This window comes from Zonotrichia leucophrys, chromosome 3, assembly GCF_028769735.1.
Source record: "Zonotrichia leucophrys gambelii isolate GWCS_2022_RI chromosome 3, RI_Zleu_2.0, whole genome shotgun sequence".
NCBI classification, from domain to species: Eukaryota; Metazoa; Chordata; class Aves; order Passeriformes; family Passerellidae; genus Zonotrichia; species Zonotrichia leucophrys.
The window spans coordinates 2,457,871-2,475,955 of record NC_088172.1 but is presented as its reverse complement, the minus strand read 5'-3'; the positions used below and the strand labels follow the sequence as shown (position 1 = coordinate 2,475,955).

Here is an 18,085-nt window from a genome sequence, read left to right as displayed (position 1 = left end):
AAAATGTGCAGGTCCCAATGTCACATCTTGTTTGCCAGTTTAACAGCAAATAAAGAGCATGGGTAGAACACAAGTACCCTCATACCTGTCCCACACTAGGTTGTCCTGCTAGTGGTGCTCTGCCAGCCTTTCTTCCTTCAGGTTTCAAAGATTTCTGCCAGCTGGTATTGAATCCATTTGGTCTGGCAGTCTGGTAGTCAAGCTTATCACCAGGAAAAACAGCAAAAAGTGTGTGCTTAGCCTGCTTTTTCCCTGGCTGTGGAAGAATGCAATGTCCCTTCCTTCAGGCACACTGTTGCAAATGACTTGTATTAGGGAGGATTATTAGCTGGAAGCAATGCCCACAAACCCAAGTATTGTTTTCTGCTCCTGTGCATTGCAGGTGCCACAGTCTGGGTGGTTCCTGAGACATGGTCTGATTTTCCCAAATTTGCCTCAGAGAGGCTCACAAGAGATTCCCACTGCACTGGCAGCTGCCTCGCTGTCTCACTTAGGGAGGGTGGAAATCCAGCTAAATTAGCATGTTTGCTTAATTATCACTGTTCACTTTTTTGAGTGGGGAAAATGAGAACTAAGAGTGATGCACTCAAAGTCTGTCTGGCTGCAAACACACACCAAGTGCAGCACAGACTGCAACAGTCATCCCTCAAATACATCACACAGAGCAAAAGACCCAATACATTAAAGTACACTTCTATCTGTAATCTGTTCTAGTCCAGCTGCCTAAAGGAAGAGAGAGTAACAGAATAAAATAAGTAGATTTTTCTAGTTAACATAAATCTGACTTTGTTATATAGCAAGTCCGATTTTTCTTCTGAAGCCTGCAATTTGATTTGGGGGCAGGAAGGCACTTAGAATGTTACTAGATTCTCTGCATTGGCATAAAGACTCTTGATCTTCATTACCTTTTTTTTTTCCTGTAATGTCCTTGAGTTCATTGCACATCTTTAAAAAAGCCTGAGATTACCATGGCAGGCTGCCCACAAAGGTGGCATCAGGTGGAAACCACAGTCTGAACCCGGTGGTTTGTGATGGGACATTGTGGAGTGCCAGTGCACAAGCTGTCCCAGCTGTGTTTTAGCTCAGAACTAAGTCAGATTTTTAAAAATCAGAGCTCATGCTCTGAGCTCATGCTTACCCCAGGTTTTACTTCCATGTACTGCTGGGTTTGAAGAGCAGAGTTTTACTCACTAGATCTCCCCTGGGGTTTCAAGAAGTAGGGCCATCCATTTTTCACTTACTTCCTGCTCTGGTGTCATCCATGGCTCCTACTCACTGCCTCTCTCATTCCCAAGTGCTCAAAGGCAGGGCAGCACAGAGCTTTGAGCAGCTCCATGAGTCAGGGTGGGTTGGTTGTACAGGTTGTTCTGCCTGAAGTGAAAGCACCTTGCTGTGCCCTTGCACAGGGACTGGCTGTCCCCAGCTCAGGCTGGGCTCTCAAGTCATCCCATGGTATGGAAGTGCTTTCCTTCTCTTTGAAGTAGCCCAGACTTACTGTCACTGCCACTGACAATTTCATGGGTTTTGTGGTGAGGTCTGAGTTTATGAGAGGGTGAAAAAAAGGTTTTTCATCACCAGCAGGCTTGCAGGATCCTTCTGAAACAACCCCTGACTGCTGCCAGGATTGGTTTTGTTGTAATATTAATGATCTCTCAGGGCAGCTTGAGTTTCATAAACATGTCTTTTTAATTATTCATATAAGAATAGCCAAGGTATAGATGCAAAACAGTAATGCTTTGTTTCAGTTTGGATTTAGAAAAGGAACTAATGATACTTTAATGACATATAAAGGCCCAAATGCATAGAAAATGCAGAACATCAAGAATCTAAACTACTTCAGTTCTATATGGAAGTGTCTCCATGTAAGTCCACATTAAGTGCAATTCCAGCAGTTCTCCAGAGTTTACTTTGCACTTGCTGGGAAACAAAGCCACTTTCTAAGGCCACGCATACCCTGAGTCTACCCTGAATGATGTAACTCAAGTTCCTTGCTTTCACGGGGGGCGGGGGAAGAAAAGGCTTTGCAGGAACCCTCCTTCTTTCTGCAGGTGGAAGTACTCAGGCTGGTAGCTGAGTATAGCTGACTGCTACTCAGCTGACCGACCCACAGTCTCAAAAATCTTTAGTTGTTTTTAATTTTATTACTCTGTTTTACAAGATTTTTGGACAGCTGGCAACCCTCCTAATGTCATGGGGGTAGCTACATGATTTATAGTCTGGTCTTTCATATAAACTTTTCTCAATAGAAGAATAATGTTGGGAACCTGCTACAGATTGCTTGCCATAGCCTGGTGCAGTGGTTCCCAGTCTTTGTCCATTATAGGTGCTCTCTGATTTACAGCATCCTCAGAAGTAAGTAAGATTTGCAGTACATACTGCCATGACCTGGTTGGCATCTCAGTTCATATTTAACTAATAATAGAGATGTATGAAGTTTTTGCAGATTTTCTTACACAGCTTTCCTTTCCTTACCATATTTACTTTTTTCAAGAGGTCTATATGGTCTTCATATTTTCAGGGAAAATGAGTTGGTTCAATTCCTCTGCCTTAGATTTGCTTGTAAGCCCTAAGGTGGTAATAGAGGTAAAAGCACTGGCTGCTGCAGACACTGCAAAATGGAGCAGTGTACCATTAGGGAAAACAAACCCTGCCAATCCAGAGCAATTGGGCCACAAAATGGGAAGAGGAGATCATTCCAGCATGACACATTCATCTGCAAATAAACTGTCAGCTGAAAGCAGTGGGAGGGGAGTGAGAAGGGATGGGAACAGGAGGAGGAGAGACCTTTCCAGAAGCCATATTCCTGAGGCCAAGGCTGTGCTTTCATCTCCCAAGAGCTCTGGGAATAAAGACAGATGGGAGAGACAGTGGCAGAGCCAAAGGCCTGCAGTCTGCATCCTCCAAGAAGGTGAACTGTTGAGCACTGTAGAACCTAGGGGGATTTTGGTTTATTATAAATTTGGTTCTGGAAAAAAATGCCTGTTAAGTAATCCTGTAGACAGAAGCTTTTTCCTTATCCACAGGTGAGATTCAATAAGGGAGAGGTGCTGCACAACCCACATGCCCTGACAGACCAGGTAAAGTTTGTTTCATTGCCTGCCATGAAGTTTTTCAGCCTGTGTAGCTTCCTCCCTTAGTTATCCTTTCAAGGGACATCATCTCATCTAACAACACCTTCAGAAACTTCAGTGTCTTCATCTGGGGCCTCATACTTCTTCTGGAGAAGGTAAAAATAATGTTTCTCCAGAGCACTTCATCTTCAGCCATTGCAGTGTGACCCAAACCCCACCCTACACATGCGTATTTCTTCTTAGCAGACACCTTTACTTGGCAGCTTTGGTAGGACTTTTCTTACTATGGTGTACTGAGAAATGCTGTTCTGGTGATTTTAAATTCAAAGGGTTGTTTTTCCTGGCTGCAGAACAGAGACCTTTGGACAAGTTCATGGTCAGAGAATCACCTCAGTATTCCAAAGCTTTGTGCTCTTGAGAGGTTAGATGGTCTTGCTGTTGGGATTGGGAGGGCTGAGAGGAGGATAATGAACACATACCTCTCTTTGACATCAAAAGGCAATCTGGTAGTGCTTTGTTAAGAAAGAGCAACATAGGGATTTACTGGTTTTTAACATCCCTGAGTGTGGGAGAGACACAGTGCTCAGTGTTCCTGCAGCAGCAGTGAGCACTGGGTGGCTGTGGATGTGCCCATCCAGGCCAGGACCTCCCCAGTTACAGCTGGGACCAAGGCAGGGAGCACCCCAAAGGGTCCCCCAGGGATAGCCAGGTCCTGTCAGTTCTGTAGAGCAGAGCTTGGAGGTGGAGCAAGGAGGGCAAGGTGCTGAGCTGCCACCTCTGCCACAGCTGGAAGGCAAAGCCCCGTGTGTCAGTGCTGGGGCTGTGCTCCATCCCAGGGCATTTGGGGTACATCTGCTGATTTACATTTGAGTTGGATACATCCTTCTGAGCTATCCTTTAGTGTATGTTTCATTTGCTTTAATTATTTTATGTCTGCAGGTTGTGTGTGCATATTCTAACTCAGGAAAATAAACACCATATAATTTTCTCTATCTTCTACTATTGTAAGATTTTATATAATACAGCTCCATTATAGGAATGTTACATTGATCTCCAGTTATTTTTGTTGTTTTCTGGTGTGGGGTTTTTTTTGGGTTTTTTTTTTTTTTTTTTTTTTTTTTTTTTTTTTTTTTTTTGAGGGGGGTGTTGCTTTGCTGGGGTTTTTTTTGTGTTTTGTGGGGGTTTTTTTTGTTTGTTTATTTGGGTTTGTTTTGGGTTTTTTTTTTGGGGGTGGGAGGTTTAACATACCTCATGAGAATGCAGCAGATTTTTCAGATGTATTAATGGAACACTAATGGTCTTCACAATCCTTTTAGGAAGAAAAAAATATTATGTCTTTTTAGAACAAGTAAGTGAATATTGATCATATCACTGGAGTGACTCCATGGGGGAGTACAGGCACAATAAAATGGAGATCAAAGTATATATCCTGAATTCCTAATGCACTGAGAGGTGGCTCTGCAATTAATGCTTGTTTGAGCCCAGACAGGTCAGGTAATTTTACAGTCTAGGTGAAATCCCAACCCTTCTAGCCCTATATTCTAATATAACATGACATTTTATATTGCTTCATTGAAACATGTGTCAATAAAAATAAAGTTTACCATCAGCACAAACTTTAAGTGATTAGAATTTTGTCCTATGACCTGGAGAACATTGTGAATGAGAAATCTGTCTGCAACTCATGGTTAGTAAGTCACCACCTTTCCTTCTAGGAGCTCAGCAAGGTGTAGGCATTTGGAATGAGGCACTGGAGGTTAATGTGCAAGAGCAAGTGGGAGGCTGTGAACTGCGGAACTTTTCTGCTTCAGCCTGACACAGAGCCCCTCTCCATCATCAGCAGTTCCATCAGTAGTTCCCCTTCAAAGGCACACCAGAACCAGACTGCCCTCTCTACACCTCTGCTTCACATTTCTCCTCTCCATCAGAATCATACTTGTCTTCCAGACATTGCTCATACACCTTCTATTTCTGACTTTTCAATGCTCTCTCCCATTCTAGGCACCACTCCTGGGCACCTCTCAAACCCCTGCAAATGCAGTATCAGCCCCCACGCAGTAATTCATGTTCTGTCTCACTTTTCCTCCAGTCTGCTTCATCAGGCTAATTACAGACACTGATTCTTCTGACTTCTGAACTTCTAGACTGCATGGCATTATTCCTTTCAAGCATTTATAAAAAGTGTATGGAAAATAAGTTTATTTGTTTGTTGCCTTTCTTTTTAATTAAAGCTGAGATTTCAACAGAGTGAAAAACTTCAGAAGCCATTTTCAGAAAAACTTCCTACAAGATATTCATTATTCTTATCTCAGCTCACAGCCACTGCACAATTCCTTTCCCACTCCTTTCTCTCTCTTTTTTTCCATCCCCAAGGAACCTGACACAGGGTTTTAGTGGAAATGTAGAGGAAAGAAATTGTCAAGTCCTGCAAAAATGGTCATGAAATGTCACTGGACCACAAAGGAACAATAGGCAATAAGATGGCATAATGGGAACCACAGAAACTTCAAGTTGTATTTCTATTTAAAAAGGGGATTAAATGCAGATCTCCTCTGAGGCTCTCATACTACTCCAGTTGGGCTTGAGCACAATTAATGTGTCAGTTATTGTCTGAATGTGATGTTCCACAAGACAGACTGAGCCAACCTAAAAGCTTACTGCCCCTCAAGGGGCTGTTCTGTCCCATCTTCTCCCTCCATTAACTCCCAGTGCTGACCTCCCAAATGGCACTAGTCCTCCACAGTGGGAAAATTCAGCTCCCTGAACAGCCCAACCACCAGCAGCATCCCAGGGAAACACAATAAAATAGGAAAGAAAGCAGAAAAAAAAATTACACCTCAGACAAGAATCAGTCTGAGCAAAGAGCTGGGACTGTGACCACATGGAGCAATGTGGGAGAGATGAAACAACACAAGCCAAACCACAGCTGAATAGCCAAGACCACCCAGAACACCATTGTTTGCTCTGCTGAATTTCATTTTTTTTCTCAGGATCAGCTTCTTACTCTGATTTGTTTTGTTGCAGGAATAAATGGCTGGTAATAGAAGAGTCAAGGGTAGACAACCAGAAATAAACACAGAGGCTGAAAAAGACCAAATTCCAAATATTGTTTTTTCCCTATCCCAGGGCAAGAATCACCTCTTGCCTCACCCCTAGTTCTGGGTGCATGCCTGCTGCAATGACATTGCTTTTTCACTTCCTGCCACCACTGTTCCTGTAAGCATTGAAGCTATGGCTCCATAAACATGAATAGGCTGCAAAATAAAAGACAAAACATTTGCAAATTCATTTTATTTAAATTCTGTCCATTTCAATAGCATCTATGAAATTTCTGCAGCAGCTGGGCTAAGAGGTGTGAAAATGTCATTGGTTTTCTAGGCACAGATTTTAAGAAAAAAGTTTCTGGAGCACAAGTGCATAGTACATATTCACAGCACAGTACTGATTTAGATCTGTGCCAGTTGGACATTTATGAAAAAGGTAGGGATGTAAAACACCAAAACCAGTTCACAAGTGTAGGATATTTTTGTACTGTTTGTTATCTCATAAAATGATTTCTACTGCATTCTATCAATTCTGCATTTAAACAAGGTTGTTTTAAACAGTGGGGTGAAATATAGCCAGAGTAGTTAGGATAATCCCCAGGGGAAGAAAACTGAGGGGTAAGGACTGGGCATGGAGCATATCAGGACATCTGGAAACATACTAAAGTTACAAGGACTTGTTCAAGCAGTCCCAACTCATTTGTCCACACTGCTCTCAAAATTCTCCCAGTTTGACAGGGCTCTAATACACATGTAGGAGCAGAAGGTTAGATGCTTGTGGTAAGGTTTTTGTCAAAACCAGAGGTATCCATGGATAACCAGGTCCATGTGCTTGTGGTTTAAATGCCAGCCATTGTTCATTAGGTACAGGATCCCCCTTGTCAGCTTGGACAGAGAACCCAGGCAGCATCAAAGGGGGTTTTTTGCCTATGGGCAATAGAAATAACACTGAAAAAAGCAAAACACAACACCCTTTCCCTAGATGGTTCACAGTTTAATGAAAAACTAAAGAAAGTAACAAGTAATTCACTTTAGAATTGGACTTAATCCATGTGTGTCCCTCTCAAGTCAGAATATTCTGTGAATCTATAAAGTGAGGAAAAACAGAACGAATGAGAAAGCCAGGATAACAGCTAATCACAAAAGCATCTGGACTTAGGGCTCCTAAATAAAACAAAAATCAGCTCTTTCTGTGACAGTTTTATAACATTATTTTTATTTCACTTGACAAGTATCAAAACAAATCAGTGGAGGAGGGACTGCCTCATGGGGGATGTTTCTTGTCGGCTACATCAGGAACCTGTCCAGGTCTCAGTGCTTTTCAGAGCTGCTGGTAAAATTTGAAACAAGAGTCATACATTGTAGTAACTTAAATTGATGTTGTTAATTTGGTTAGGGGAACTCACTGGAGCACATGGTTTAACACACCTGGACACAGTTAGGAGCAAAGACTACTGGTTATCTCTTTTGACTCATTTTCTCCCAGCATCACTCCTCTCCTGAATGCCATGCACGCTGCATGCGTGACCAATGGAGCAGAGACTCCCTTGCAGGAGAAAGGCACACAGGGAATGATGTGTTCCTCCTGTGGACAGCGTCAGTGAAACCATTAATGAATTGTTGCTGCCAGTTCCACCGCCCTGCTCCAGAAACAATGTTTAACACAAAACTCCATGTGAACTCAGAAACTCACATGTAGCGGTAGGAGCTGTACAGATATTCTCAGACCACTTATCTAAGAGAAAATTAAGGGGTGACAGTTCAAAACTGCAGCTTATAGAGGTACTTTAGTGTAAAATGAGGATGTTAGGACATCACTGGGGAGGTTCCAAGGTTAAACCACTTCAACTGATGAACCTTTGGAACAATTTCTTTACTGGTGTAGTGGCTTCTCCACCACTAAACTCTTAAAATGATGATCAATCTTCTCAAAGCCAAGCTATAGCCCACAGAAATATTATGAAGCAGAACTTATTGTCATGGAAGCAATCACAAGAGATACTACTTCTTAATCTTTATTAGCTATGAATAACTATTATTTTCATTATAAATTAACTATATTCTTCTGGGCACCATCAAATCCATCAGGAAACTTGGATCTGAAGGCAACATGCAGATACAGCAAAGCAGGAAGAATGCAAATGTGTAAAAAATTAATGTAGCCCATCACACCTCTACAGCAGGAAAAACGCACAAGCAACTAAAACAGGGAGGAAAAAAAGAGGGGGAAAAAAAGTTTCATCCCTGCAAACAAAAACAAGACACCTTCCCAGCAGTGTACACACTGAAAGAAAAAGGGGAGGGAGGGAGGGAGGGGGGGAGGGAGGGAGGAAGGGAGGGAGGAAGGAAGGAAGGAAGGAAGGAAGGAAGGAAGGAAGGAAGGAAGGAAGGAAGGAAGGAAGAAGGAAGGAAGGAAGGGCGGAAGGAAGTGGCGGAAGGAAGGAAGGAAGTGGTGGGAAGGAAGGAAGTGGCGGAAGGAAGGAAGTGGCGGAAGGAAGGAAGTGGCGGAAGGAAGTGGCGGAAGGAAGTGGCGGAAGGAAGTGGCGGAAGTGGCGGAAGTGGCGGAAGGAAGGAAGGAAGGAAGGAAGGAAGGAAGGAAGGAAGGAAGGAAGGAAGGAAGGAAGGAAGGAGATGCAGTCATAGACAACACATGAAACTTCATTTAGAAAGTTCTGTTTCATTGTAAATTACTTTTCCTTACCCCGGCTCTAAAACATTAAGAACAGGTACGGCACCTGTTATAGGACAGACTGCTAATGTGTCATTATTCTAGCATGGAGCTCGGGTTGCTTAGTAAAATTTTACCTGCAGATTCTCTTTATTTGGGCAGAGGGAGAAGTTGAAAAATAGGCACAGATACAAGTATCTTTATGGTGAAGGGGCTTTCACTGCTGAGGAGCTCTGGTCTCAGAGACTCTTCTTCCATTTCACAATTACAGAAAAAGCAGAAACAGCAGGACTCAACAGTAAGTTTTGCTATTTTGTTTCCCCTGCTCAGGGAGAAAGGTGTATTACAGAAAAAAGTCTTTGTAGATATTGAGTGTTTCATATATTTTTACAGAGTTAAGGATCTTAAATACTTAAGGCATTTTATTTATTGCACAGCATTGTGGTTTTTAACTCACTCTACATCTATGCCATTATTCTGTAGAGAACTGAGTCCCAGCAGGACTGAAAACACCAGCACATAATAAAGTTCCCTCCAAGCTATGAACAGAATAATTTGCATTTCCCTGTCCAACAATTTGAAACTAGTTTCTCATGAAAATACTTAATTCTTTTAAAGCTTTGTTCATTTCAATCTTAAAACATTCCTGAGATAGTGGGCACTTGATTTTTTTGAGACCGCCCTGAGTATTTGGCCCAAAACAGCACGTGTATTATTGATGCAAACAGGACGCTTGTTGTTGGCAAAGGTTTTATTGTGTCCATCTGAGTAAAAGCTCACTTGCTGTTCTGGTGACAGTCCATCAGCACACAGTCAGACAGCGCTGTCTGGGACAGTGCCAGCTGTGCCAGCTGTGCCTGAGCTCTGTTGAACATCTGTCTGAGGCAGGGTGTCTGTGCTGTGTGGCTGTGGGGCAGCCCCGGCCCTGACAGCGTGCAGCGCGTAGTTCAGGCTCGTGCTCTGCACCCAGCTCCAGGAGCCCGAGAGCGGATTGTACAGCATCCCCTGCACGCTCCTCACGGAAAAGCCAGCTGGGAAAGAAAGAAGCCACATAAAGCAACAGATGTTCTTAAATATTGTAGGTCATTGCAACATCAAAGCTCTTTAGAACAGCAAGTCTGAAACATGCTTCTTCCTCTGGGCCGGGGGGGACGCTGGCCTTTGTCAGACACCCCCAGCTGCAGTGCCACTGAGAGCAGGTCCTGCTCCTGGCAGTGGCTCTGTGCCAGGCCCTGCCCCAGCAGCAGCTACAGGGCTCTGCTGAAACCCCAGCCTCACACCTCCCCAGTCTGGCTGACTGGTAACGTTTTCTGGAGGTGGAGACATGCTTCAGGTTGACATCACACACCCCAAAATCAAAATCTGAGCACATCTTTGCAAGGATTCTTCAGATTCGCTTTAGGAATGGAAAAATGTAAGAAAAAGGCACATGAATGCCATCAAGGGCTCGGTGCAAAGAAAGAGTTATTTATCACTCCCAGCTGAGCAGCACTCAGTTCACTGCATGGATCTGCTGTGTCCCAGCAGGATACAGGATGGAAGGCAGAAAACAAACACCCTCTCAAAACAAATCACTCCACTGCACCTGCTTCTCCTTTCAAAGAAGAACTGAAAAAAACCACCGGTATGTGAACTAGTATTAGTCATATTTCTTATGGCATCACTGCAAAGTGCCAGGAAAAGGCCTTGCCAAGAGAAAAGCTCCACTCATACTTGAGCTTCTTTGCAGTGAACTAGAGCAAAGTGAAATATTTGGTGAGAGGGTTTTAAAACATCTGTGGTGAAGGAGGGCAGAAGCCTTCCCAGCTCATTGCTTTGTCTATTTTAAAAGCAATCAGACCAGGCTAACTTAATTAGAAATAATTAAAATCAGGTTCACAGAGTTTCTCAAGAACTGACTAATGAATTTGTGGTAGGTTTCATCTTCACATTTTGGAAGAAATCTTTTAGTAACATAATATGAATAGAGAACACAGAGCAGCAAACCAAAAATAAAAACGCCTCCTCCCAAAGGAAAGGCAACAAACAATGCAGTGGCAGCAGTGCAGCCCCAGAGTGCCAACACAGTTAATTCCTCAAACCTGACCTAGAGCTTATGAACCACTTCAGAGCACACACTCTGTCACCAGAACACAATGGAAAACATTGGAGTTTTTTATTTAGGCTATTAAACAGAGGGCAGAGAACAGTGATTTTGTTCAAGTAATCACTGCATTCTTAGGATTCAATTTAATTTATTTTATGCAAAATCCAGTAAGCAGCAGTGTCTTTAAACCAGGAACCACACTCTTAATACATGACTGTTAACTCAAGCAGGAGAAGCTGTGTATTGTTGCCAGCACCCACCCCACCTAACTTATCCCTTTGCCATTTCTACAGGGACCATTTGGATTTCTCTCTCCATTCCCACCATCTGGCCTGAAACTTACTTGATTCCAGGAGACGCTCCAGCTCTTCAGGGGGAACAAATTTCTCCCATTCATGTGTTCCTTCTGGTACAATCCCCATTATTTTTTCTGCAACCACAATTCCCAGGACATAGGACAATTGTGTTTTATTGATTGTCGTAATGAATAAAGAACCTTCAGGCTAATTGAAATATTAAAATGTTCAATTAGAAGAATTTTTTGTATTTTTCTAAATGGTAAATTTAATCACATTAAGACAAATAATTTGTCTGTGTCAAAGTCTACACAATGCAAGACTAAGAAGTAATTTCATCCCAGGATAGATATTTATAACATTTTAATACAAGAAAGAATATAACTTTTCCTAACAATACGTCTCAGGAATCTTCAAAGAATCAACATAATCAGGTCTTGGGTGGCCTAAAAACTATTCCCTCGCCCAAAGAACACCTAGAAAAGTCACTTATAATATTTTCTGCTCAGGAAATGGATAAATAAAAGGTATTAAAGCATATACAATATCTATTGTTAAAAAAAAAAAAAAACAAGCCCAAAAAACCAAAAATCCAACAAAGCAAAAAACCAAAATAAAACCACAAAGCGCTTTTTAATTGAAACCAAAGTAAAATGTGAAATACTTCCTTAATTTCTGAGACTGCTGAATGCCATGCCATGCTTGTTTTAATAATTACATGGGCAAAGAAACAAAGCCAGAAACAAATTCTAAGTCCTTAAAGGACTGTTTGTTAGAAATAAGGGATAATTTCTTTGTCTCTAGCAGGCTAAAAGTTACTAATGTATTCAACTGAAATAATTAATATTTCTTCTGATGACCAGAAAGATAAAGAGAACAAAGAAAAGCTCCCACTTGTGTGCTGAGCTACCACCCCTCTTTTGCAAATGAACTAGCATCAAGATGAATAACCACCTGACTATCTCCAAAGCTTAACTAGGAACCTTTAAAAGCAATCCAGGATCTCTCTCATGTGATGTGATGCTAGTGCTGGAATAAAATCTTGTGGCAGAAACATGATTACAGAGCTCCCATGCAGTCTGAGCCACAGCTGTCCATCAACAGCAGCACTGCCACATTTTCTCTCACCTGTGTGAAATCAGATGCACCCAGATTCCTTCAGGTCCTTCAGCAACGCAAACCTGCAATGCTAGGTAATGCCTTAACACTCTTCTGAGGCCGAGTTGGAGAAATAAATTTCCCCTAGCTGTGGTTACTAAATTTGGGGAGATGCATTTGCATCATGGAGAAGAATGGAAGGCACTTGTAGAACATGCCTCTGACTTAGGAGGAGAAATGTGTGCAGATGTGTTTTCACACTCTTTTTAAAAAACCACAATAATAAAAGAGAATAAATATTCCCAATAATGAAAGCAAAAGCTCTCTTACCTTTAACACCTGAGAGCAACACTTGATAAACATTTCAAGGTCAGCCACATGCTCCACTACTTCAGAAGCTACAATTACATCAAAGGTTTCCATAGACTCTTCCACAATCTCCTCCAGTGAACTGGACTTGTACTGTATTCTCTCGGCCAGGACTGGATCAAATGACTTGTGCTGATCTGCTGTTCTAATGTTGTCCTCCACAGGATCAATTCCAGTAACTGAAGCTCCCAGTCTACCTAAAGGCTAATAAAAAAGAGTGTAATTTATTCTCTGCATGAAAACAATTTACTTAAAGGTTTCTGAAACTTTGCAATGTACATACAAGATGCAGAATGCATCAACACAAGACAAACAACAGTAAATTATGAGCTCTGATCCAGCAGTTTTATTTTAAATGTTTATTAAAGCAAAAACACCTTTGGATTTGGGAAAGGTGGTGTTAATTTTCTTAGAAAATTATATAGTGGACTATACACACATCTAAATTGTCTTTTAGAATAATTTGTTCTCAATTCATTTTGTTACAGCAAATAAAGATTTCTTCCACTTCTACTCTCTGATACAGGAAAAACAAAGAGGGAAAATCAACACAGTAATTAAAGGGGAGAAAACAATGCCCTATTTAATTACTGTCATTACTTTCTTCAACATCCACCTGTAATGGTAAATCCTCATATCTTTTTAATGGTTACTTAATATGTGATTATCTCTGGGACTTTCTCACTGCTGAGAACTAAACACTGATGTTTACTAGGATAGCATCAGCCTTGGCTGTCACTCAGGTTTCTCCAGTGTCTTCTTACTCCAAGGTTAGCACCTCAGTCATCACCTCTTCTGAAACTGACACAGGCTGTAGAACATGACCACATGTATGATATTCCAACCTGAAATTCACCGCTTGCTCAGCCTGAGAAGGTGATGCAGCACACCAGTTTTGCCAGCATTGTTTTGAGGGACCCCTCTCACAAGACTACAAGATTTTGCTCAAAAGAGGAGAAAAAAAACAAAGAAAGAAAACATGGGAGAAATTCCTTTGTAACACCTCACTTCAGACGCTGATGAAGTTCCCAGAGTAAGGCAGCCAGATGTGTAACCCTAAATTCACAAACCATCCCCATCACTAGTTCATTGATGGGACACAGCACTGTTCAGAGCCTGTGTGGACAGTGTTCCACCACAAACAGCAACTTCTCAGTCCCAAGTTTGTGCAGACTTCTCTGGAAGCCACTGTAACATCAGCCCCTTTACCACAGCAATCTCTACTGACACAGGACAGGTATGATTTGGGCGCTTGATGTTATTCCATGCATTTCCCATGAGATCAAATCAAAGGAGAGAATCCCCACACCCATGTAAAACACTAAAGATAAGCAGTTCAAATAAATGAATGTGTAAGAACAAGTTTATAACAAAAATTGTTTCTTTGGTAATGATGATGTCATGATTCCAGATATTCCTGCCTAGACTTACAAAGTAAAAAAAGAAAAATAAAGGAAGAAATATTCAAGGACTGTTTCATCATTTTTCCCCCTTCCTTTCCTTTACAATGCTTGAAATCTTATTTTCCTGATTTAGAATCTCAGAATTTTAGAACTTCTCACTACCAACTCCCTCATTCTCTGTAAACCACCACCACTATGCTAACCAAATACTCTATGGGCTTTTTTTGGATGAGTGCACTGCACTCTACTCAGTAACTAGCACATCATAGAAGAGAAAAAGTCCTCCTTGGAGGACTAGAAATTAAGCAGTGTAATTAGTACAACAATTCAAATACCTTGCACGCCTTTTTAGAAGAAAACTCAGAGCTCACTGTTTCTTACCTCACTCAGCAGTCCTCCTCCACAGCCCACGTCAAGAATCCTGATTCCAGAAAGTGGATTTCCCAGATGATAATTACCACTCATGCTCAACAGAGTATCTCTGAAAGAAAAGGGATGTGATTAAAGTTGAACCCACAAGGTGCTTCAATAGATGCTGTGGTTATCTTGAGCACTGGTAATTGGCTTTTTTTACAGTATTTTCTGAGGTCATACAGAAATAGTACATATTAAAAAAAAAATCTGTCTTCAAAACCATACCTAATAAATGGCACTCTAATATCATTCATAGAATGAAGGGCTGCATATTCTCCTTCTTCATCCCACCACTTATGTGCAAGGAGCTGGAATTTTTTCATTTCCTTTGAATCCACTGATGAGTGTGAAGTGCTGAAAGGTCTCTTCACAGTGAACCTAAATAATGAAAGCAGAATGTCATTAAACCAATACTAATATTTCCTGTCAGCTGAAATATGGGAAGAACAAATACTGCATCAGAAAATGCAAAAAGGTAAAACTCATGTTCCTTTAGAGATTCGAGTTCCACTTGTTTAGTAGCATACAGATATTATACATGTATGGGTAACATATCTTCTCAAACAGATGGCTGCATGCTTGTCATTTTTAAGCTGGCAATTAGTAAAACAAGAAGAGGCCACATCAAACATTCAAACGTGTGAGATATAAAAACGACTCCACGTGACACTGGCACGAAGTCACGAAGTCAAATTAAATTGTTACAGAAAAGAGTAGCCCTCATCACACAGGGTTATTTTAGCTACAATACTTACATGTTGCTTTTCATTTCAGTCAGAGAGACAGGCAAGCTACTACCAAATTTCAGTTGTCTTTTCCTGTTGGAGTCCTGAAGGATATCTCTCAGACCTGTCTGAAAAGACAGATCAGCATGGTCATCTGCATAAATAAAAGACATCCAAACGGAAAGCATCAGCTTTACAAGAAGTCAGAGACAAAACACCTAGCTGTAAGAGTGCTGCTCTAGCAGAACACTAACCATGCAAATCTTTGCACATTTGCTCACTATTGTACTTAGGGAATTGGGGATTAAATAAAAGAATGTATGCTAGTTCACCACCCCTGTACTCCTCAAATGATGTACAATAATTTGTACATAATTTCCAAATTAGGAGACTGAATGGAAAGAGCTTTTTTGCAACTGAAATGTTTCAGTTAGTGTAAATTTCCCCAAAATGTTTACCCTGACCGTGAGCTGTGCACACACACACACTCAGCAGTGCTGTGTTTATTATGTGTGGGAGAGACATACACAGCTGCACACTCATTTTGCGTTGTACGAACCGGTAAGGAAACCTAAGCAAAAAGCCCCCACGGACGGAGCACAGACAGGCCAGGAACAATATGCTGCAATTGCTGTCCGCTCCTGCTCAGCCCAGGCTGGCTCGGCGAACACTCGCTCACACCCAGCTGCTGCCTGGTCACCAACAGCCCCGAATCACAGCGATGCCTCGCTGTACCCAGAGTAAACCACCCCTGAAGACGATTTTAGGCCGCAGTGAGCGATGGAGCGATCTGGACACTTCCGGACTGCAAAGGAGGCGGCAGGGGAACAACACCTTCCCGGCCGGCCGGCGCCGGGCGGAGAGTGCCGTGGGACGCGGCCGGCAGCTGCCCGACACCCACCCGGGGCCGCCGCCAGCCGGAGGCTTGCGGGGCCCGGCTGCGAGGGAGCCGGCGAAGCGAAGCCTCGTAACGCCGCCCCTGCCGCCGGCCGCGCCAGGGCCCTTCCTCCATCCATCCCTCCCGCTCTGCCGCGCCCGCCAAGCGCCCGCTCACCGCCCGCAGCCCCCGGCAGCGCGGCCGCCGCCCGCCGGCGCCGCAGGGCGCGGGTGAGCGCTCGGGCCGCCCCGCCGCCCCACACGGCCATGGCCACCGCCGCCGCCGCTCTCGCCCCGCCCCGGTCCGCGGCCGGCGGTGCCGGCTGCCTCGCCGGGCGGGCGCCGGGAAGGTTCCGCCCGGTGCTGGGGCCGGCGCGAATGCCAGCCCCTACCGTGGCACTTGTCTGGAGCAACTCTGCTTAAATGTGTGCCCCGTCATTGCCTTGTCTTGGAACACGAAAAGACCCGCAAGCAGAGGCTTGTTCGGATGACACAGCGACGAGCCCACAGCTTTCCGCCCCATCCATTACCAAGAAACACACCGGGCTTTCAGGGTACGGCTCAAAGTACAAGAGTCCCCGCTTCGGGGCAGGCTCAGAGGGAAGCGATCCCAGCAGCCGGGAGCAGAACCCCTGGGCCCCAGCGTGGCTGGGCCTGGGGCAGCCCCCTCAGGGAACCCATCCGAGCTGGCCTGGGGCAGCCCCCTCTCGGGACCTATCCCAGCTGGCTTGGGGCAGCCCCCTCACGGGAACCATCCGAGCTGGCCTGGGGCAGCCCCCTCAGGGGATCCATCCGAGCTGGCCTGGGGCAGCCCCCTCACGGGACCCATCCCAGCTGGCCTGGGGCAGCCCCCTCAGGGGACCCATCCGAGCTGGCCTGAGGCAGCCCCCTCACGGGACCTATCCCAGCTGGCTTGGGGCAGCCCCCTCAGGGGAACCATCCGAGCTGGCCTGGGGCAGCCCCCTCAGGGGAACCATCCGAGCTGGCTTGGGGCAGCCCCCTCAGGGGACCCATCCGAGCTGGCCTGGGGCAGCCCCCTCAGGGGAACCATCCGAGCTGGCATGCCGCTGCGTCTGTGAGAGGCTGCCGTGTCACGGTTTGCAGATGAAGTCCAGGCTGTGGCCCAGGAACGAGAAGCGTTTCTGCTTTCCCTGCTCCCTCGCAGGCACAGCTGCACAGGGACCCGAACTGAGGTGAGTGGCCCTGGCAGTTCAGGGCTGATACACACAAATGGAAAAGAATTCAGCAAGTTTTTTTAAAGATTCGTTTTCTGACACTTTATTGTGCTGCAGGTCCAACAAGAACGCCCAGTGAAAACCAGAGGTGTCTGGAAGGCAGCAGTGCAGAGCAAGGCAAAGGTTAAGCTGTGAAGCAGCGCTCCGTGCCTGCCATGCGGATGATCCCAGCCGTGTTCCTGCCTGGCTGTGCAGATGCTGGCATCCACAGGCAGGAGACACGGCCTGAACAGCGCCAAGGGCAGGAGCATCCTCCAGGCTGCAGGGAATTTGGAGTATAAACAGTCCTGGCTTGACTTCCCTCTAGTGCCAGCCTGCTTTATGAACTGACCTTGCTTGGTAATACAACCCTTACTGCTTGAAATCTGCCTGTTTACAGGTCTCCTGTAAATACAGTATAATTCATGTAGTAGTTAAAGTCTGGATTATTTTCTTCTTAAAGCTAAATAAGGACTGCTGAAAAGGCTCAAAAAAGTTTGTCTTGACAGCAATTAAACATATGGCAAACCTGCTTAGTATGTACCTGCTTCACTTTTCTACTCACCTGCCTTCTATCCAACAAAGCTCACAGTGCACTGGAGTTACGAGTCATTAATAACACCTCAGAGCTACTGAAAGTAACAGAGCTCCAACAAATCCCTTATGGATAGTCTCCTTAAGAGACAAAACTAAGCCTTCCTTCAGGGCATGCATCCACATATTTTCAACTTTATTGCTTGTCATTCATTTAGCAAAGCAAACGCAAAATCTGAGCAAGAGAGCCAAACCTTACATTGCCATTGCTTTTGTATTTTTGATTT

At 44.0% G+C, this 18,085-nt stretch overlaps 1 protein-coding gene across 6 annotated transcripts; it reads right to left on the bottom strand.

The window, feature by feature from the left end:
* Positions 1-8,722: 8,722 nt before the first annotated feature.
* On the bottom strand, positions 8,723-16,327 carry COQ3 (coenzyme Q3, methyltransferase). 6 transcript variants are annotated; one of them, XM_064707242.1, is made up of 7 exons: positions 16,076-16,218; positions 15,205-15,328; positions 14,675-14,827; positions 14,417-14,516; positions 12,594-12,836; positions 11,213-11,372; positions 8,723-9,814 (listed from the first exon to the last, which is right to left on the bottom strand). In XM_064707242.1, exons 1-7 carry the CDS (start codon positions 16,188-16,190, stop codon positions 9,597-9,599), a joined length of 1,113 nt encoding a protein of 370 aa, XP_064563312.1. In that variant the 5' UTR covers positions 16,191-16,218; the 3' UTR covers positions 8,723-9,596. The 6 variants fall into 6 exon arrangements, with proteins under 6 accessions (XP_064563312.1, XP_064563314.1, XP_064563316.1 ...); XM_064707244.1 differs by having other exon boundaries at positions 15,205-15,302; XM_064707246.1 differs by having other exon boundaries at positions 15,205-15,298.
* Positions 16,328-18,085: the final 1,758 nt, after the last annotated feature.